This window comes from Trachemys scripta, chromosome 2 (genome assembly GCF_013100865.1).
Source record: "Trachemys scripta elegans isolate TJP31775 chromosome 2, CAS_Tse_1.0, whole genome shotgun sequence".
Classification (NCBI taxonomy): Eukaryota; Metazoa; Chordata; order Testudines; family Emydidae; genus Trachemys; species Trachemys scripta.
Window position 1 is genome coordinate 226,282,341 of NC_048299.1, and position 23,378 is coordinate 226,305,718.

The 23,378-nt window shown below is 39.6% G+C and overlaps 1 protein-coding gene across 23 annotated transcripts in view; it reads right to left on the reverse strand.

Moving 5' to 3' along the window:
• Positions 1 to 8,895: 8,895 nt before the first annotated feature.
• EYA1 (EYA transcriptional coactivator and phosphatase 1) overlaps positions 8,896 to 23,378 on the reverse strand; it is a 239,039-nt gene continuing 224,556 nt past the window's right edge. For 22 of the 23 annotated variants that reach the window (XM_034763102.1, XM_034763100.1, XM_034763101.1 and 19 more), the window contains 2 exons: positions 20,174 to 20,274; positions 8,896 to 10,232 (listed from right to left, as the gene is read on the reverse strand). In XM_034763102.1, the coding sequence (XP_034618993.1) occupies positions 10,152 to 10,232; positions 20,174 to 20,274 (182 nt within the window). In that variant the 3' untranslated portion in view covers positions 8,896 to 10,151. Of the gene's footprint in view, positions 10,233 to 20,173; positions 20,275 to 23,378 lie in introns of those variants that run through there. The other variant, XR_004644761.1, reaches the window with a different exon arrangement.

Genomic DNA, 23,378 nt, shown 5'->3' on the forward strand with positions numbered 1-23,378 from the left:
ATCTGGCAGGACTTCGAACACTAATGTTCTCTTGGGTCAGGTTTCTAAAATCATTCTAGTATTTCTGAAAACATGCTGGCAAAAAGAGACTGCTCAACAAGACACATAGGTTTAATTCTTAGACAGTGGCTTTCCACTGAATGCTTGTGGTATGGGTATGGGTTCTAAAGAATACAAGTACATGGGATTCTAAGCCTTCAGTTTCCGGGTGATAATCCTTTTGGACAGATGGTTTTATTGTCCAGATGACAAACTAATTACCAATAACTTTAAAGAAATAAAAATCTTATTTGAAATGATGAGCTAAACACTATGTCAAGCAATAACAAACCATTGTAAAAACTTCATTCTGAAACATGAACCTACAAATGTCCTAAGGAAGCAGTTTTCAGACCCAGATCTGCATTAAGTTTATGTTAGAATTCCAGGCTATGTTTAAGGCTGCATCAGAACTAGATTTTGTCATCAGATTCACTGGCACTGAAATTTATAAGACTTCATCCCCAGTTAGTAGAAATATTGCAAGATTCCCACTGTTTCTGAACCAGAATTGGAAAATAGCCCCTCTCCAGTTAGATCTGATTTAGAACCAAACTTGTGGGGCAGCTTCACATCTGGGATTCAAATCCAAATACTCCAGAAATTCAAAGGTGTTCTGATCTGAGGTTTCAGTTTAATTATAAAATCTATTTAATCCAGCTAAGTGACCAGATCCTTTTACTATATATCATCATACAGAAGTCACTGTGAAAGGCTATCCAGAATGCTGTATACTACTGTGTTACATGACCTTTACATTTAAAACATTTCATATCTCTACCAAATGCATTGACTGCATTTACTAGTTTCCATTTTCTGTCATCACCATGATCAACATGCAGAAATGTCAGCCGAAAAGAATACAGTCACATTTTCATGCCCGTCTTGTATGATTAACTGCATTTGTGCCAGATTTCTGGCCTGGGAACAGTGCGGCCCCTAACATGCTGTGTTGTAAAGCATTCTGTCCCATCGCATGCACAGCAATATTACAAACACCAATTATTGTTTTTACTTGTCTCCATTTTCCTCTTTTACCATAATCACATGTGCATAGTGGCTCCCATTTGCAACAGCAGCAGTTATGTGTCCTTGTCTATCTCACTTGATTAGCCAATTTAATGCTAGGGGTTTGAACAGCACTGTGCCATTGCTGTGTTGAGTATCCTGTCCCATCTAGAGCAATATTTCATATATCTACTCAGTTCCTTTATTGAATTCATTGTCTCAATTTTCGGTTACCACTGGCCACTATTCACCAGTCAAAATCAGTTTAGTAAACTTGTGAGCACGTTTTGCTATAGCTGCTGAAGGTGTGGCTTCTTGGCATTGCACTTCATGGCAGTAGGGAAACCCATAGGCACATAATCGGGCTAGCTAGTCGGTCCCACAGCTTGTGGCCAGACTCTAATTTTAGCATTTTAGCAAATCAAAGCTAGTGCAGGTATGTCTCTTCTACCTGGGAAACACACACCCCAGCTCCAAGTGGATTCACGGCTAATTAAAACTCTTAACTCCAGACAGTCTCATTACTTTACAGCTTTGATTTGAAAGAAAGCTTTCTTCTTCCTTTTTGTGTTCACTGCTTGCCAAGGGTTGCTCAGGGTAAAAAAAAAAAAAATACAGTTTCATTTAAGTCCACAGAAGGTTTTGTTTGAAGCCTGCGCTAAGGTGTTATATAACAACATTACTATTCTAAATTTCAAGGCCAACCTGTTTAGTTTCTCTAAACTGGGGGGAGGAGGGGAAAATGCTTGCCCTAATTCCATAAATATAATCAACTATTTACACTCCTGAGCATGGATTAAGTATCCAGCTGCTGATGTAGCTACTGAAATAATAAATCATGTAGCGTAAGGGTCAGACTATAACCTGCTATAGCACCTTTATATTTTCTTTTAAACCAACAGTGGTTTGCCATTTTCTTTGCTGCAAAGAGGAAAAAAAAAAAATCTACCCAGAACCACCCTGCTATTTGAAATTACTCAGCATAAGACTGTGACATTTGTACTCATCTGTCAGCGCTGGTTTTCTATAGATACATTGCTTTTTTCTTTCAGAATTCTCAAAGGTCCTCAGCTCTGTACTATAGACAACATATCCTAAAGGATAACATTTTAGCATCACTTTAATTGGTACAACTGCTGAAAGAGCCCAAACACCCAAGGGAACAAACAGGATAAAGATAATTGCCTCTGCCCTTAAACCTATTTTGTGGTCCTTTTGACTTTGCCCCTGTACTTCAGCTTGCCAGCTGCTGGATGCCTGAGATTATGCCACTCTTTTAGTTAGGAATAACTCTTCAGGTTGTTTGGGAGATAAAGGCCTTTTGGATCTTTGACAAAAAAAAAAAGCTTAATGAAAAACATCATACAAAGTAAATAGACCCAACTCTATTGGTTGCATAATGCAACAGATGAAAGCATAGATGAGGTCATTAGTTTACTTACCTGCTGAAGAAAATGCATTCAGACTAAAAGGTGGGTACCAGATTGTGAAACAGAAGCCTCCAGATGGAGAGAAATGGCTTGGCCTAGTGTGCTTGTTGCCTGCTTTGCCAACACTGAGTAGTTAGTTTAACATGGCTTGTTAACTGAAATATTGCCTTATAATACAGTAATGGTAAATGGCTTAAAACATCAAATGGAAATTAATTAGTGCACTGAGAAAAATAAATGATTATGAATACTGAGATCTCAGTATTTTTTCCTATCTTTCTGTGGAACTGTTGCATAGGGGAGCTTGGAATCAGGACACAATATTCCCCCAGTAAGGTAACCTGACCTCAGATCTGTCTATCTATGGTTGTTACATGGCTCTCCTGACTGTAGGATCTGCAGACCTCCCAATCTTGAATGTATTTATCCTCACAACATCCTTGTTAGGTAGGGTAGTTCCATTATCCTCAATTTTACTGATCGAACAAACCACAGAGAGAGGCTAAGTGACTTGCCTAAGATCACACAGGAAGTCTGTGGCAGAGCAGGAAATTAAATCCACATCTCCCAAGTCCCAGGCTAGCCCTCTAACCACTTCTGCAAACAAAATCACATCGTGGAACCAGAGAATTTAAATGTAGAGATGTAAAAGACCTGGTTGGCCAGCTAGCCCATCCTCTGCCACTATGACATTAATCCCTTCAGTACATGTTCTAATGCTTTGTCCAGTCTAGCTTTAATTATCTCCGTCAATGTAGCTTCCATCTTTTTACTTTGCAGATTATTCCACAGTCTAATGGAACCCACTGTCAGGAAAATTTCTAGACAGGCAGCTTAATTTTTTCCTCTTCATGCCACCCTTTGCTATATAGTTAGATCACCATGTGCTTCCTAAATAATTCCTTTACATCCTGAGGGAGAAATCCTGACCCCACTGAAGTGAATGGGAATTTTGCCACTCACTTTAGTGGGGCCAGGATTTTACATATTTTAAATTTTTATAGATGGTTAGATCCCTCTTAGCCGTTTGCTTAGCCAAGCTAATGTATTAGCACTGAACTCTTAAATCTTCCTCTGTAAATCAATCCTTCCAGCCCATGATATTTGCTGCTCTTTGTTATACTAGCATTGCTACATTATAATATTGTTCAATGCATAACATTTTTTTTGGTATGCAGGAACCCAGAACCAATAATCCAGTCACTAGAACAGCATAGAGAGACACTATTACACCTCTACCCCGATATAACACGAATTCGGATACAACACGGTAAAGCAGTGCTCGGGGGGGGGGCGGGGCTGCGCACTCCGGCAGATCATAGCAAGTTCGATATAACACGGTTTCACCTATAACGTGGTAAGATTTTTTGGCTCCCGAGGACAGCGTTATATCGAGGTAGAGGTGTAATTCCATGCTCTGTGATCTGACATCCAGGAGCGGCTCTAGCTTTTTTACCGCCCCAAGCACGGCAGGCAGGCTGCCTTCGGTGGCATGCCTGCGGGAGGACCCTGGTCCTGCGGATTCGGCGGCATGCCTGTGGGAGGTCCACCAGTCCCGTGGCTTCGGCATACCCGCTGCCGAATTGCCGCCGAATCCGTGGACCTCCCGCAGGCATGCCACTGAAGGCTGCCTGACTGCCGCCCTCACAGGGAGCTTGGAGCGCTGGTGCCTGGAGCCGCCGCTGCTGACACCTTTGCACTGGGCTGGTTTCTTGTTATATTGCATTGTGAAGTCATATTCAATTTATTTCCCCCTCTCACTCTCATCACAAGTTCTCTTTTGGTATTAGTGCTTTCCAGGTTTTCCCCTTCCTAGCTCTCTATCTTAGGTACTTATATGGCCACATCACTGAGCACCTCACAATCTTATATGGATTTATCCTCACAATACCCCTGTGTAGGGAAGTGCTGTTATCCCTATTTTACAGATGGGGAACTGAGGCACAGAGAGACAAAGTAACTTGACCAAGGCTGCACAGCAAGTCTGTGGCTTGGAAATAGACTTGGATCTCCTGAATTTCAGGCTAGCCCCATAACTGCTGGACCAACTTCACCTTCCACGGAGATTGTTTTGAATTATTTCCCCCAGATTTATCATCAGGCATTTTTCTAACCGAAACAAATTTTATTTCCTGTCCATATGTCTAACTTCTGATTCACCTTGTATTATTTCTCCTGTCTCCATGGTTTTCAATAGCACATCCCAATTTAATATTATCTGCAGCTTTCATCTCACTTCCAGATCAAACAGGATACAAGTTGGCAAAGAAATAAACAAGGGAGGCCAATCAAATTTTGGGCTTCCTCTGCCGATGCATCAAGTCACAGAGCAGAAGGGTAGTGTTGCCTCTGCATACAGTCTGGTGAAACCCCAGCAAAAAAACATAGGCAGATTTCAGGAAGTAGTCACCAGCAACCTCCCTAATATTTCAAAGGTAGTGGGAGATAAAGAGCTACCCACAGTCAACTCTTTCCATCAAAATGATTGCTGTGCTGTTTGTCAACCAGCTCTAAGCTGTATATAATTTTGCATTATGTATGTATTGCACTGAGTTTAAATGTTGCATATCAATGTATGCTGTTTACATTGTGGCTGCCCAATGCTATATCTTTTCTGTGGATAAATAAAAGTCTTCAGTTTACTTTGTTATCAATCTAGCATCACTGAAAATTCACCCCCAAAAAAGAAATGGAAATGAAAATTACTCTCAAGTAAATTTACCCCCCCCCCCATGTTTGCTGAACATGAAAGACTGGAAGGCTTGTGCAGACTGTTCTTTTCATTTCTTTGGCTTGGTCAGAGGGCCTACTAGTGAACTTCAGATTGTCCTTTTTTCAAACAATCTGCTTCCAAGTCAGGAAGCCAAAAGATACTTAAAAAAAGCCACCTACACTTCCAGTTCAGCCATCACAAACCATCCTGTCATTATTTATAAGTGATATAGTTAGGCTACAAGCACTGCCATCAGGGATGCACACACAACTAACTCCCATTTAGTATGGTGAGGGAGGTTGCAGGACAGAATTTGAAAAAAACATGGAATTGAGAGAAAAAGGAAATATTTAGAGAGACGAAAGGGGAAACCACACACACAAAGTGTTTTATGAGTTTGGATGTATGCTTTTGAGGACAGCAACTTTGTCTTCTTACATGTCTACAAAGCACCAATATCCTGCCATTGCATAAATGGTGCTTTGAAGACATTACATAAATACCCAGTAATTATTAATTCAGGCTTCTTGGCATTACCCTGAAGGAACAGTCCTAATGATTTGGACACCTATTAATAATTATTAATTATTATTATTATTATAGGTAAAGCTATTGCAGCTAGTCATCTTATCAATGAGCTTCTAAGAAATGAATGAATGGGGACTTTATGCAGTACTGTTTCTAAAAGGAATCACAGCACATGCATGCTAAATGCATTACACAACAATCTAAATTCTGTGTGAATTCCTGCATCCCTCCTCATTAGAATGGAGAGGAAGAAATGTTTGCCACAGGTTTTTGGCTGGCATAACTGGCTTCACATACTTATGGACATTTTCCCACTTAAGCCAACCAACTAATTGCAAAACAACTATTCACCTATCTTTTGGACTTACTTTTATTCTACAAAACCTCATAGATTTCAAGGGGGAGTTCAGTGACCCCACTGATTCTCATGGTGCTTGGTAAATACCACAGACAGAACACGCCCCTGACCATCTAACTGTGGGTCTAATCACAGTTTGTTTTAATGTGGTAGGAAGCAACAGTTAGCTTTAAAAGAAAAAATGGGGTAGAGGGGGAAGCACAGTCATATTTTATTTCTACCTTGCAAGAAAACATTTGAAATGCTGTGTTTGTGTTTTGCCACTGTAACCTTAATGCTTTAATGGAATACTTCAGAATAATATATAGCATCTGGGTTTCTCTTGCTTCAAAAACTTTACAGTACTGTACATTTAATCATTTTAAGATGTCAAAGTTTTTAAAAAATAAGGGACCTGAGGCTACAATTTTTTAATAAGAGTGTGCGTGTGTGTGTTCATGTATCAAAGAGGTTGATTCACAGCCTAGGGTATATTGTTATGTAGGCTACAGTTTTAAACATCATGTGTAATGTCAAGTAATCTATAGCTACAGGCCTAGTCGCCTTCTGAAAGCACATGTTTGGAGCCAAGTAGCGCTTGCAATTTAGGGTTCTTGGTTTAAATTAATCTGAGCTCACAAACGACATTAATGAAGGAGTGTGCCTTTAAAACACATCATGGTAATACAGCAGTCTAAACAACAAAACCACCAGAAAGAATTCAGCTGAGCTTGCGGTCGTCATTTCTCCTGAGAAATTGAGGAACACAACTGAATAATGCCTCATACATACAGAGGGTCAGGGAACTCAGCTTATTTTAAAGCTGCCTCCTCTATCAGGGCTGGCTGGCTGGCTGGCTAGTGGATTTCAGCTTCCAGTTCTGCCAAAACCACTCAGACTTAATACTCCCAAAAGCCAACAAATCTGCAGGGGGTTTGCTTCTCATACTTTGAAAAACCAAATTACAGAAATCCATCTGGTTACAACCCTCATGCATGAGCCAGAGCATGTTGTACAATGCTAGTTGTAAGGAAAATTCATTTCACTTTTTGGATTTCAACAGCACCAATTAATACACATGTATTTCATGAGACCAAGAAAGTTCCTTCTTGAGCACCCTCGGCTTGTATAAGTATTGGTCTAAAGCAGTAATAACTTCCAAAGAGAAGACGGCCTCAGGGGTTAGTATAGTATTGAATTAGCCTTTCCCCTTTGGAGACACAATTTCAAATCCTATTTAAGTGCCAAAAATGAAAGTGAATTTGCTGATCCAAGTTGTGTGCTAATCACCCTTTGCACACATCAGGAAACCACCACAGCGCTGCTCTGGACAGGTTCAGAAAAAGCCATGCTATTGCAGCTAACAACAAATATGGGGTAGGAGTGATTCGTGCATTCAGTAACCCACACGTTGCTTGCCTCAGGCAATTTCAACTCTCTTCAACGGACCCCAAGTTCCTTGCTTTTATGAGGACTAAATTCAGACACAAGTTTAAACAAAAGAAGAGCCGGTGCACTCTGATTCCCATTCTCATGGGCTATTCTAGATTGTTCTTCTCTAACACCCACTGAGCAGAGAAGCAGCTGCTGCCCATCTAGTTTACACTTCTACAGCCAAGGTATTTTATCAAGGCATGGTTGCTGTTCTATATAGCTTCTTATCTGGGTAGCATAGACAAGTGAGCATCTTTTCTTCTTGAGATAGCAAAAAAACGAGAGGTGTTACCTCCTTCCGAACCTATGGCAAAAATAATCAAATACTTACGTCTCAGAGAATTGTTTACTAGTTCACAAATCAATTTTATTAATTTAAAACACAAAGTTAATGAAGAAAAATTCTGTACACAATTGTGGACACAACACACTTTTTTGTACAATAAGGCCAAGATAAACTGTGTTTTTTTCAGTCTGCAAAATGACTACAAAAATTGAAAAGACAAAAAAATGTCACTCTCTACTTTGCTTGAAGCAAAGAAAAAAAAATCGAATTATAGCCCCAATCCTAAAAGAACTACACACCATGTGCTTAAACTTTATGCACTGTGAGTAATTCCCTCAACTTTGTTAGAACTACTCACACTAAGGGCTTGGCTACGCTGGCAATTCACAGCGCTGCACTTGCTGCACTCAGGGGTGTGAAAAAACACCCCCCCCCCGAGCGCAGCGAGTGCAGCGCTGTAATGCACCAGTGTAATCAGCGCCTGCAGCGCTGCACGCTCTCTCGCAGTGCTGCAAGCTATTCCCCTTGGAGAGGTGGCACTGTGAATCCGCGAGTGTAGCCAAGGCCTAATGTGTAAAATGAAGCACACGTGTAAGTCTTAGCGAGATAGGGGCCTTAGTTGATAATTAAGCAATTTGGAAAATCCACAAATGATTAACTAGCAGCAATATGAATCCTCCAACACAGGAGGGTGTTGCTTTGCAGCTACTTTGGTGCTTTGCAGGTAGCTGTTTAAAAGGCTGGTGTTGTTTTTTGGGGTGGGGGTGGGTGGGAGGGAAAAACAGAAAGGGGGAGTAAATTTTGAAGAATGAACCAACAAAGCTGAGATTTCTTTTTAATGAAAAGACAGAAATCAGGGAAATGGAACTAGTACAAGTCAGGCCAAGATGTCAGACTCAGTTTAACTGACATTGCTCATGGCCTGTAAGATTTAGAAAAGTCACAACTCATAGGTCAGACACAATTTACGTTGATCATAGAAATTAATAGAGACTATGGAAATTTTACATCCTTGGCTGGTGACAACTATTTCATTGTGTCCATTGCCGGCAATGGATGTTACATACTAGGAAAATCTGACTCCTGGTGAAAGAGAATTAAAAAAAAAGTTAAGTGTGTATAATTATGTTTTGCTCAGTTTCTCCAAAATACTCTTTTCTAACATGTAAATCAAAGCACATGCTGTAATTTTTGATTTTCTGACATGAAAACTTTGTTTTGTTAGTCTCCAACTCAAATACCACTGTATAATATATTTTCTATTCTCTAACTTCTTTTTATGGGAGGAGTCTCTTGATTCATTATTCAGTTCTTTAAGGAGATTTAATACATTAGCATTAAAACAAAAAATGAAAGACAGTAAGGAACTCCTCTTCAATTAAGTTGTGTAGCACTGTGTACGTGTTTAATGGGGACACCTGGCAACCATCATTTTATAGTCAGAATAGCTGAGGGGGAAAAAGAGAAATAAGCTGAAAAAGAACAACAACAAATTCCTTATTGACACTTGACATCCATGCTTTTGGTCGTGACAAATTTATCTAAAAAATCCATTATCTACATATTTATACCCAACACTCTGATAAGGCACTGCACAATAGCTGTGTACACATTGCCTCAGACTTCACCAACAAGGCATTACTACCTCTCAATAGCATTTACTTAAACAATATGTAAAAGAATCATCCATTATTACAAATTTACACAAAAAATTCTTCCTGTACATGATTGTCTCAGTGATGTACCTATTTGTTTAAATTAGACATACTTTAAACTACTTTGCAATGTGCTAAAATCAAAAGTGTTTGCTGTATCATGAGACAAAGGCTTATAAATAGCCTTTAATCTTATCATACGTATCCTCAGTTATATGATGTCAAAACACAGTCTGTTCATAAATAAGTAAAGATGTACAGAGTACCCTGGGTATGAGAAACCAAAAAAGTAAACCTTCTTTACAAGAAAATTACTCCACTGGTATTTTGAAAAATTCAGTCTTCATTGTGCAATCAAGTTTGCTGTGTTGAAGAAGCTGTGTGTGTCACATTGAAGATTCTAAAAACTACAAAGCATTTGCAGGTCCTTTCTTTCTTCACAGGTATGAACCTTTTTTTTTGTATCAAATGTGGTAAAACACGCTGTTAAAACATTCTCATGGCTTGTTTTCATTGGATTCGCAATACTAGAGTCAACAGCTGTTCTGAAGAAAAAGGCATGCTCCTCCATTTACTGAAAGGGCAAAGGTTAAGACCAATTGCAGCTGTACATCAACATGTTGAAATCACAAAATTCTGTAGTCCAATGCTGACACAAGACACAGGCATACTGTCCATGGGCATAAGGGAGGTTCTGGAGTTTCAAAGTGCTGCTAAGCTGCTACAAGTATTCCAGTTCCAAGGCATGATGAAGGGCCATAAGGTCAGAGTGGCTTGAGATCCTCCAAAATGGCATGGCGTGCTATGAACAGAAGAAACACAATGTCAAAAAAACTGAGCATTCTGGTCTGCAGGCCCACCCCATTGTCTTTTGCAAGAATAAGGTAACACTGCAAGAGCACAGCAATACTTCAGCTGCTCTCTAACTGTGCATGACTCAAGATGAGCTATAATAATTCATAACCTCTCTTCTCATCAATATTTCTCAGTGCTTCTAACTTGAACTCTCAGTAATATCAAATCTATTAATTTTAAATCACATTAGTAGGCCTTATTTAAAGAGTAATTTTTTTAAATTCCTTTTTCTAACAAAAGGGATTAGGTAAATTTCTCTATTACAAAATATATTTCTATAGAAACAAGGAACACCTTCTATCCTGTCCATGAATGATATGGTTGTACCAAAAAACGATGAAACTTGTTGACAAAAAAAAAAAAAAAAGATGAAGATAAACTTGTTCACTGTCAAAACATGTTTAGTCTTTGAGAAACTATTAGGTGAGTTAAAGAACTCATTGGCAGTGATTCAGAATACATCAATATGCTATTCAAATCACGCAGAAGGTAATTTTTTCCTGGTGGTTTGTATTATGGTGGTTATTGTTTGCACTGACCTTAAAACAGCTTTTCCATATGGGAGAATTTTAAAATGAATGTTTAATTTTTTCCCCATTAGCTGAAAAAAAAAAAATCTAGGTCTAAATCTTGAACATATTTGCAAGACACCTGAATAAACTAAAGACATGAATACCAGGGGGACAAACGTAGATGACATCATCCATGAAGGGTAAAAATCTGATTGTGAAAACTCACTATCCTTAAGCTGCAAAGCAGACACTACAGTGTCAGCAAGAAGTTTTTCATAAATAAAAGAAAGATAATTATCTCCTCTGTCGGAGAAAATATTCCATTAATCCCATAGGAAAATAGTTTCAATGCAACACATAATCGCAAGGCTACAATTAACATGTTTAATATTTCATTGGTTCAACTCACATCCAGCTGATTTGAGCACACACACTGAGAACAATGTAGGCATTACAATGGCTTCTGGGATTCTGTGGCACTTTAAGAACAGTTTTCTGGGGGATGCAACTTTATTTTTCTTCAAATCCCTCCTCAAAAGTTCATGGGTGAAATCCTGGTCCTGAAGAAGTCAATGGCAAAACCAGGATTTTACCCATGGTTATCCTTACAATGCATCTTCTCTCTGGCTTTCATTCTGGCCACTTCTCCTAATTTACAAGATGTCTAACTATACATCAGTCTTGAAACATTAGAGATCCCTTACACTCTCTCTAGTCCCTTGTTTATTGTAAGCCATTAATATGTTACTCTATGCAATTTAGATGGTAAGATCCCCAAAATGGGTCCATAATTTGTTCTTTGTCTGGAGAGTTTTGTGTAAACCACTGTGTAAGCAATGAATAACTGTGGAAGAATTTCGTTGCAAGCCTGGTAATAACATCATGGTGATCTGTGTTGGACTGAAAAAAATAAAACTGGAAAAATAAGGAGCTTAAGATAGGTAGGCGTGTAAATCTCTTTGAAAATAAATGGGAGTGCCAAATTTACATTGGCTCTTTTGAAAATCCCAGCCTCAAGAAACAACTCATATTGCCTGTTGAGGAGACTGAAAACAAGCAACCATTGCCCCACTATCCAGCGAAATACCATGCTGCAGCAGGACCTTGTTGGAGAGTGTTAATTAACTGGCAAAGGAACATCAGGGAGCCCTGGGGTAGCTGAAGACTGAGAAATGAGTGTAGGGCTAAAGTAGGGAGCAAACACAGGCAGCCAGCTTCCACAGAATGTTGTAATACAGAGCCGGTGAGCTTTATAAGAAGAAAAACAAAATCGTTGAAGAAGCCCTGATGGAAAGGCAGAGGGGAACTCTATCTTTTTCAGATTGTCACAAAGCCTTGAAAAAGAGCTAACTGCACTTCAACCTGAAGAGCAACGAATGAGCCATGAGCTAGTGATTTGCAGAGGCACTAGGGTACTTTAAGGTATTTTGGGAGCAGAATTCCAGAGAAGGGTGGCAAAACTCAAGTATGTGCTTAGCCTTCTTCTAAGAGATCTAGAAACACTAGCCCTTTCTGCAGAGAAGGGCTAAATGGTCAACTAACTAGAGGACAGAAAATCCCTAGATCTTCAACCTAGATTCAAATTGTGTCATCTCCATGCCAAGCTCCATCAGCAATGACAGCCAGATGTCCTGCTCATCCATTTCCAACATGACTGTCTCAATGCCGATTTCCACATTACCCCGTATGCATGCAATAACCTCCCTCTTCTGGTCTGCAAAGCCATTTCTCTTCTCACACTTTCATCCAAATCCCTCCTAATGACACAAAATGAGTCAACAGTAAGGTTCGGGGGAAAAAAGTTGCTAATTATTCAATCTGGGCTTCCCAATGTATCTTGGCTTCTCTGTGTTTATTTTACTTAGACAGCAAGATCTTTGTAGCAGGACCTATCAACACCGTATGTCTTGCACGATACCAAACACATTGTTGGTGCCAAACAATGTCCAAGGCAGAAGTGTTTATGTTCACATCAGGTTTATGCTGTTCTAGTTGAGCTGGCTGCATTTTCACTCATTTGTTTTTGCACCTCGCCTGAGCTGCTGCAGTTCTCCTCCCTAGTCCCCATCTGGCTCTTCTTCCAGAAGTGCTCCCTGTCTGGTCCGATTGGGATCCAGGAAGTAGCTCCCTGTCTGGTGCTAGGCACCACTTCTCCTTCTTCTCTGATTGGCCAGCCAGGAACCTCAGTCCCCTGCTTCCCTTTTTGAATCATGCATGCCACCAGGTCTCCCCACTGAATTATGCCAGGGAAAGATGAGCGAACAATGTACAGCAGACGGAGCATGGTGACTGACATGGTAGAAAACACCTTGCTATTTACTAAGAAGTCAAGAGTCAAAGAGAAATGAATGAATGTCACAGGCAGGATTATAGTCAGGTGTTCCTGGCTCTTAGGTCCATGGTCAGCCTCCAAGATCATACTGCCTCCCAAGTAATACCCCCTACTGTCATGCTGGGTACTCATCAGATATGTGGAGCAGCTAAAGAATTTGTGTCAAACTATTTAATAAATTAAGTCACTATTACTCCTTTGTACTTGTGACGGGGTGTATAAACTATAAAATAGGGCTGAAGTGGTTAAAGAACAACTCTAGACCCAGACGATTCCACCCTGCCACACCTGCAAAGCATGCTCCAGATGGAGGTAGAGTTTAAAAGGAAGCCAGACAGCTCAGAAGCTTGGACCACAGAGTGGGATGTTGGAGGTGGCTCAGGGAGGACAGCCGTAAAATGACCTTGGGGTGTCTAGTCTTTGCTAACCCACACAGGGCCCTGGACAAGTGCCCAGGGGAGAGGGAGGGCCTGGGCTCCCCCTACTAACCCTGTTCTACATTAAAAAAGAACCTCCCCCCACCCCCAGTCACACCTCCATGAAGCTCCAACAATCACAGTACTGCCCATGTGCAGTATAGGTTATGGATTATTCTCTGTAGTCTGGGGTGCGATTCAGGACCAAAATCTCCAGGGGGGCTATTTCTGGGCTACTGACTGGTCTTGGAAAAATCATTTAAATTCTCTTTGCCTTAGTTTCCCTATCTGTAAAGCAGAGATAATTTTACTTATGTCTCTGACAGGAGTATTGTGAGGATTAATTATGCTTGAAAGGGCCTATGAAAAAGAGTTATGTAAATGCTAGGCATTATAATTATGTTCAAGCCTTCTGTACGTAGGCCAAAAGGGCCCCTGGTTTACATTGCCAACAATGGAAACATGCCAAGAATGCTATAGCTGCAAGCATATGTCAATTTACACTGGAATTTTGTTAACAGGCCTGACCTGGCAAGATCAATGGTATACATTTTATACTGCGTGCGTGCATGTGTGTGTGTAATCTTGCCGTGGTCCAAAAACACAAAAAAAAGAATGATTTTCACCTTAAATAAGGTAACATAAGTTATTGTAGAAATCTATCTATGCACTTTCATCTTTTGGTAGTATATACCCTACAAGCCAAACATGCATAATAATAATCTACCACAGAGAACACTCCCAGATTAGCAAACCTCTATAAAATGGGCAGATAATGACAAATCCAACTTGCTGAAAATAGCAACACAGCTCTGGGACCCAGCCTCAAAGCATTTGCTTTTTTCATTGGATAACCTGGAAGACAGGGCTTTCATTGGTTTATTTTCATAGGTATTTGACAGACATTGCCTTTAAAAAGTAAGCTTTTGCTAGCATCAGAGGGGTAGCCGTGTTAGTCTGAATCTGTAAAAAGCAACAGAGGGTCCTGTGGCACCTTTGAGACTAACAGAAGTACTGGGAGCATAAGCTTTCGTGGGTAAGAACCTCACTTCTTCAGATGCAAGTAATGGAAATCTCCAGAGAATACCTGCCTCTGGAGATTTCCATTACTTGCATCTGAAAAAGTGAGGTTCTTACCCACGAAAGCTTATGCTCCCAGTACTTCTGTTAGTCTCAAAGGTGCCACAGGACCCTCTGTTGCCTTTTGCTAGCAGTTACTACACAGTGGAATCTCATACATTTCAGGTATTTTCTATTCTAAGCATATTGAGAAATGGGAATACCTCACATACTGTTGGATGGCAAATCCAAATGCTTTGCCTAATGGCAGTGAGTGTAACTGGATTGCATTAATATCTAATAAAAAAGTGGAATACAGTAAATGTAATTATTGACTAGCGTAACATGTAAAGATTATGGAGCAAATTATCAAGCAATCAATTTGCAGACACCTAAAAGATAACAAGGTGATAAGTAACAGTCAGCATGGATTTGTCAAGAACAAATATTGTCAAACAAACCTAATAGCTTTCTTTGACAGGGTAACAAGCCTTGTGGATGGGGGGAAGCAGTAAATGTGGTATAGCTTGACGTTAGTAAGGCTTTTGATACTGTCTCACATGACCTTCTCATAAAACAAACTAGGTAAATACAACTGGAGCTACTGTAAGGTGGGTTCATAATTGGTTGGAAAACCATTTCCGGAGAGTAATCATCAGTGGTTCACAGTCAAGCTGGAAAAGCATATTCAGTGGGGTCCTGCAGATATTGGTCCTGGGTCCAGTTCTGTACAATATCTTCATCAATGATTTAGATAATGGCAGAGAGAGTACACTTATAAAGTCTGTGGCCGATGCCAAGATGAGAGGGGTTGCAACTGCTATGGAGGACGGGATTGAAATTCAAAATGATCTGGACAAACTGGAGAAAAGGTCTTAAGTAAATTGGAAGAAATTCAATAAGGACAAATGATTGCTAAAAGGATGAGTGTGAAAATGTTTTCTCCTTAACTCTGAGGATAGGACAAGAAGCAATGGACTTAAATTGCAGCAAGGGCGCTTTAGGTTGGACATTAGGAAATACTTCTTAACTGTCAGGGTAGTTAAGCATTGGAATAAATTGCCTACGGAGGTTGTGGAATCTCTGTACTTGGAGATTTTTAAGAGCAGCTTAGGCAAACACCTGTCAGGAATGGTCTAGATAATATTTAGTCCAGCCCTGAGTGCAGGGCACTGGACTAGAAGACCTTTCGAGGTCCCTTCCAGTCTGACAATTCTATGATTCTATGTACCTCTATTATTATTTTAGTGGTCAAAATGAGATTTCCATAATATTTGTAAGTCTGAACATTTTGCCTATTAAAACTATATATTATGCAATAGAGCTTGTTGTAATTTTTTCAACAAAGCTTTTGAAATAAAAAAAATGGTAGCCTGATAATTATTTGCTGAAGAAAATCATTTTTTCCAAAATGTTTCAATTTTGTGATGAACCTTTGAAACAAAAAATGTTGACAAAATTTTCAAAAATTTTCATTTTGACATTCTGAGTAAAATCCAATTCACTTTTTATGTAGGAAATATTAAAAAGGGGGGGAATTTTCCTTTTTGAAACAAGAAATAAACTCAATTTTTTCTATCACGTACAAAACAAACAAAAAAGTAACAATTTTGAACAAAGTGAAAAATCTTGTTATTTCAAATATTTTTGCAAAACACCATTTTTCGATTGCATAGCACTGAAGGGCAAATTGTAAATGACATCTCAGTTTCCTGAAAGAAGTATTTGCTCATGACAAAGAAATTTATACCTGGGATTTTGTAGGGAATATGAATAAAAAGCCCACACATTTGTGCCTTCAGTCATGCCACCTTGAGCTGTGGTTCAGTTAGACCTCACTCAGCAGATTAGGAACTGGTCAATACCTACTAGAGACTTTTCCTTAGATGCTGGAAGAGGTGATATAGCACGTGAATAAGTACTTAGCTAAGATCCCTGCACTGTGTTAAGATATACTGTGCTGTTGTAGGTGCCAGTTTTCTGACAAATTATAGGACCTAAATCTTCTTCACTTCCTGTCCTGAAATAAAAATGTGTAGTGTGCTCTGAGTTATTACATAGTGGCTATGTTGAATACCCATCATTATAGTATATGATGAATCACAAATATTAATGAATTTATTCTCACATCTCCCCTGTGAGGTGGAGAAGCATTATTGCCATTTTACAGACAGAGAACTGACTGAGGAACAGAGATATTAAGTGACTTCTCCAAGATCTCTCAGGAAATCTGTGGAAGAACAGATTGAACCCAGATATCCTGAATTCAAGTCTAATGTCTTATCCACATGGCATTCTTCCTTCCCCTGATTGCTATATGCACTTAGTGAAAATCTTTTTGAGGGATCCTTTGGGCTGAAAGACAGTTTTCTACCTTCAATAAGAATATTTTGCAGATTTGCTTCCAAATGTATAATGTATAACCTAAAGAACAGTGCCTGTGGTACCAAAAATGGAGTTTTGGTGATAGTGGCTGTGACAAGACAGCAGGTTTTCTTGCAAAAAAGCCTACCGGTGTCACCTTATTTTGGTATCTACTATGTGACTCTAGTAGCCTTCAGATGTAGGAAGACAGCAACCTTCATATGGCATGACCTTGAACTCTAAAATCCTAATTACATCAAGTGTTCTGTGAATTGATCCAGAGAAGGCTCCACAATTTACTATTGCTCCTTGGTCTGTACTATGAATGTGAAGGCCTGAGTATTTCAAATGTCTTATAAAAATGAGTTTTAGGAAATAATGGTTTAGGGAAAGGTGACAATACCATGACTTATCCAGTGCTAAGTGACATATAAAAGGGTGCAGTGTCCTTAGTGTATCACACTTATTTTCATCAATCAAAAGGAAAAGTGAAAAAATGTGGATTGTGAAAATCTTTTTAAAAAGAACTGTATTTATTGACTCAGCTTTATAATAATTACAAGAATTTATTTTAGATCCATCACCTGTACTGAACTAGCATTTTCAGTAAATAAAGGACTTGTAGGCAGGGGTGCTGGAACAATTTGTATAGTTGGGGTGCTGAGAGCCATTGAACCAAACTGTAAATCCTGTATATGATGGAAACCACTTCAAGCCAGGGGGTCGGCAGCACCCCTAGTTCCAGCCAGCACCTATGTTTGTAGGAACATTTTACCACCCTTCTACGATGAAGCAACAGGTCTGTTAGTAAAGTGGTTTTTAATACAGACCCTCATTTTCTCACTCACTAATCTGGAAGTTCATCACTGTTCAGTACTAGAACAGAAAATAAAAATCTGTGAAGTACATAGGTTGGCTACTTTAGAGGTCTCTGTGAATAAAACAATATTGTTCATTATATAGCACCACTGGAGTGCTGAATGCTTTACAAACAAGGAAAAAGAAAAGAACCCTGGTCTATAGAAAGTTTATATTTATTATTGAGCAGTACTATGTAGGGGCCTTCAATCATGGGCCAAGGCATGGAATGCTACCTGACATTGGGATAATAAAAAGACTGTCCCTGCCCTGAGAAACTCACAAACACACAGATTATTGGTGGGAAGGTAGGATGGAATGCGGTAAAAAGTTAAGTGGAGGAGTAGGATACTCTAATAGGTGACTTCATAGTTACACCATTTTTGTCAAGTTTTTATTTATATCATTATAAACCTTCTACCATTTTGTTGGTGCTTCTCTGTGTGGAAGGTTAAGTGTTTTTATAGTATAATAGAGTTTTATCTCCCCTTATTTAAGCATAATATATCTGAATACAAATATGTACTCAAATGTTTAGTGCTTCTAGTATTGCTAAAATGTGCTGATGTATATAATTCTTCAGAGCTGAACAGTTTTTCACTGTGTTTATCATTCATGTATCTAATAATTTTCGGTCAAATTGTGGTCTAGTTAGCACAGTGGCTCTGGGGCATAATGGAGTGCAAGGCACCCACCTCATCTACTTGTCCTGGTTACCCACAACATGGATAAACTTTGTGGAGCCACTGTGCTCCCAATTTACACAGGCGGGCTGAACAGGTGGCACCTTAGCTCTGCCCCCACAACGGGGCAGCCATCTTAGCTGTGCCTATGCACCAGGGAGTGTACATTGGACCAGGTGAAGTTTACCCCCTTCCCAGAGCAGCAGGGAATCTGGCAGAGAGATTGTAACTTGGAGTCACAATCTCACTCTGGAGCAAAGAATGTAGATCCTCAACCTCCTACATTCTCCAAATCTGAACATTCCTTCCAGCAACAAAGAACACATGGAACAAATGCTCCGAGGGAACTTTCTCTACTACCTGTTCATTTAACAAATGGAAAGGCTTTCTTAGTTAGGCCTTCCTGCACAGTGTTTCCAGTTAAAAACTGCTGAATTAGGTGTTACTGAAAGAAGTACTTTTGTCACTGTTACATGGAATACTATTTCGCTGAGCAATAGAAAGGAACAAAGACAACAGCTTTTCCTGATCTTAAATGTAGCTGTTAAAATGTAATCATTTACAGCAGAACACTTCTCTGCAAAGATTAAAGTCATTTCTAAAGGGAGAAAGGAGGAATTTGTTCACTTTAGTGTGCCAAAGGGACACATGAAATTGACAAGTTCGCAAAGTGATGTAACAAGATGGGAAACTACACAGAAAGTTTCAGAGGGATGTAAGTTGGTATTTCATGTTGCAAAACCATTTAGTGTCACATCTTGTAAAATTGCCATGTGGCGTAATTAGTTTAATCTCTCCATTCAGAAAGCTTTGAAAAATGGTTACTAGAAAGATATAGTATCGCCACTGGGATTTTCATCTTAAATTGGGAAAGAGAGTGCGTATGGAAAGGCAATTTACAAGAAAAATGAGGCAAGATAAGCTTCTTTGCTCCCATTTTTTCTTCTCTTTGTACTTGCTAGGATAATGTTCTATGGTTTCAGTCAAAGGCCTCAGACCAGGCCCTCTCCCCCTGCACTCTGTTAGATTGACATATTCAGTAGTAACTCCTAGCAGTAAGATGTAAAGTACTGCTTTTTGAGATGCCCAATCCACATTGCAAGAGAAGAGACAGTGATATTTCCCCTTCCTAATGGGGGAAGGAAAAAACATGTAATCAGAGACTCAACTGCATCTTCTGCCAGAGCTAAAGCAACAGGGATTAGAATAGTAAGAAATAACCAATATTTGGCCAAAAATGCAGGCTCCCAATTTATGTACAGGCTGACACACGCTGAGGTCAACATTAATGTATGTGTTCCATTTCTCAGATACTCTTTCAAGGTGTAAAATTCACAAAACAATGCAATGTATATGAACAACACAAATTGTAATAGCTGTGCTTAAGTTTATTATATTTCATGGCATTAGGGGATGCCATTTAGAAAAGTGGAATTATCAGTTTTAGTCAAACCAGAATCCATACTTAACATCTTTCATACAGATTTATTAGATATACATAGCTATCCTAATGCATCTTTTGGAGGACAGCAATAGCCAAGACCCAACTAGAATAGATCTGAGATCAGAATCAACCCCCAATGCATACAATCCCAGGTGTGAGAAAACGCACATCTTTACTTTCAAACATTTGAAATAAAACTGCACTGAAAAAGAATTACTACCTTTTTTGCTCCTTGTTCTTCTTCCACACCATCACCTATAACAACATACACTACTTTTCTTCCAAATCTTTGAATTATTCGCTCAAAACAACTTTCTTTTCCTGAAAAAGAAATTTAAACTATTAAGGATGAGATGGACATGACAAGTAACAGAGGAGTAGCCGTGTTAGTCTGAATCTGTAAAAAGCAACAGAGGGTCCTGTGACACCTTTAAGACTAACGGAAGTATTGGAGCATAAGCTTTTGTGGGTGAATGCCCACTTCATCAGACGCATGATGAAGTGGGCATTCACCCACGAAAGCTTATACTCCAATACTTCTGTTAGTCTTAAAGGTGCCACAGGACCCTCTGTTGCTTTTTATGGACATGACAGCTGCTGAGAGAACATAATGAAACCACATTCATTAAGCACCCATCCAAGATATCCCCAAGTGCTTGCAATGTAATATTACCCTCACAGAGATTACAGAGCAGAATCTCTCCTGCATCAATTCTGTGCTCAGCATAGGTGTGAGAGCAGAGTGTCGGAGACACGGCTCCTGACACCAATTAGAGCTGCTGACAGTCAGCTGTAAGATCTACTTAGGGTCTTTTAACAGAGCGTATATTTGTAGAGAATAGACATAGCAAAGCAGAAGTCTACCCCACCACCTGCCCACTCCCTATGGCAAGCAAGCGCAAGCCCCACACCATGACACACTCATGACTGCAGAGAGTTCCCTTCTGAATGGGGAATTTTGCACTGTTTGTCTGTAGCCAGCCTCCTGAATAATGCTTTGGACTTAAATGTCCATAAGTCATACATCTGTAAAGACAAGGAACCTGATCCTCCATTGGATTTCATTGGATTGCTTTCAACTTTGTACATGAAATTCTCAGCCACCTTTAATTAAAAGGGAGCATCTCCCTCAGGAGACAACCTTTTTTGTTTATCCACTGAGTGGTTACTTAATATAAGCACAACTCCTTACTTCAGTGGGATCTCTGCAAAGGCTTATGCTAATGAATCCCAATCCAAGACTGGGTCCAATGTTAGTGAACAGGAAACTCTGCACTCTTCATAGTTCTGTGCATTGTCTTAAGTTTGGTACTGGAAATCCAGACAAAGTACATTATGATGTCATTAGTCAAGATTGCCTAAGTGCTTTCATTTTAAAAGATCATTTTAGTTCTTCACAATTTAGGTTTAATTTTGCAATTTTTTTCCCACGTACAGTATGTCTAAAGCATAGATTAGTGTTTTCGAAACAAGTGAATTTTGGTATATTAAAATATGTTTTTACTAAAGATTTGTATTTCAAGTATTCAAATTGGAAGAATTTATTATTGTCAGTGTTCCACAAACAAGACAATAACTTTGGGTACCCAGGAAATAGGATTTCATCTTTTCTGGGATTGCTTTCAATTTTGTACATGAAATTTTTAGCCACCTTTAATAAAAAAAATCCATTCCCAACCACATTTTGGTGGTCCTTGAATAGTTGCTTAATACGAGTTTCACTGTATTACTGATGCCTGTTCTCAGATTATAACGAAAAAGTGCTCATTTAACTGACCATTTAGGGCTAATCTGAGCTAGTAATATGGATGTCCCAGCCAAGTGAAAAAAGTACAGTGCATCTTACTATCTGGTACCATGCAGTGGTGGTATAAAATGTGTTGGTCCCAGAATATTAGAGACAAAGTGGGTGAGGTAATATCTTTTATTGGACCAACTTCTGTTGGCAACAGAGAAGTTTTCGTGTTTACACAGAGCTTCTCTTCAGGTCTGTGAAGCATACTCAAGAGTGTCATAGCTAAATACAAGGTGGAACAGATTGTCTAGCATAAGTAGTTAACACATATTTCAAGAGCCCACTTAAGGTGAAGTGGCCTCCAGTCACAGGGAGGAAAGGAAGTGTGTGTGGGAGAGGAAGACAGCTGGGGGAATTATTAGTGGGTGGTGGGTATAATAGACCAGAGGAGGCTAAGCCTCCCCTAAACCAAGCCCTGGCTCCACCAAGCCAGTGGGAGGTGAGAGCTCAGCTGTGGCTGGAGGGCTCTGAGGGATGGTAGGGGCGGGGCCTGGGGCAGAAGGAGTGGGACTGCATGGCTAGCTTCCCCAAAGGGGGCGCGGGGGGGCTCAAGTGCTGCCCATGTAGTGGGTTATAGATTGCTGTAATAAGCCATAGATCCAGTGTGTCTATTCAGTCAATGATTTTGTGTGTCTAGCAAAGTTATGAATTTAAGCTCCCAGGCTAGTCTTCTGAAAGTTTTGTGCACGTTTCTTTTGAGAATGAGGATTGATAGGTCAGCTATATAGAGTGATTGCTCTGTGAAAAGTGTTCACCCACAGGTGATGTGGTGTTTTTGTCTTTTATCATTTTCCTGCATGAGTTCATTCAAGAGCGTAGTGATTGTTATTGTTATTGGGGCATTTAGTGCACTGGATGAGATACACCGTATGCTGTGATATGCATAGGACCCAAGGACATTGAGAGGTGTGTTATGGAGGATGATGTTCATTGTTGCTGTGGAGATATGTCTCCAGGTTTTGCATCTGTTGTTCTGGCAGGGTCTGGTACTGCTTTGGGCCGATGTGTCCTGGTTCTGTGGGGAGCTTGCTTCTGATAATGAACTTGGAGAGGTTGGGAGGTAGTTTGGCGGCCAGAAGAATGGGTTCAGGAAATATTTCTTCCAGGATGGAGTCCCCATTGAGTATGGGTTGTACTTGTTTGATGATACCTCAAATGGGTTCCCAGTATGGGATGGTAGGTAACAACTAGCTGCCTTTCCTCCCACTCCTTTCTCTTCCCCTTATGATTGGAGAGGCATCAATAGGCCACTTCACCTTGAATGATCCCTTGAATATGTGTTAACTACTTATGCTAAACACTCTGTTCCACCTTGTATTTAGCTGACATGCTGTTTCCCAGGCCTGAAGAAAAGCTCTGTGTAAGCTCAAAAACTTGTCTCTCTTATGAAAATAAATTGGTCCAATAAAAGATACTAACTAACCCACCTTTTCTCTCAAATATCTGGTACTATGTACTTCTAGTTTACCAAAATGATATTTCTCCTGTATTTCACTGAGAAACAGAAATCTGCATAGACTTTGGCAAAAATTTATTAATTTCAGTTTGAATAAACTTAAAATAATTAAATTCTGGAGGCAAACATTTTAGCTTCTGGTAAATTCTTTTGTCAATGGATTCTGATGAGGAC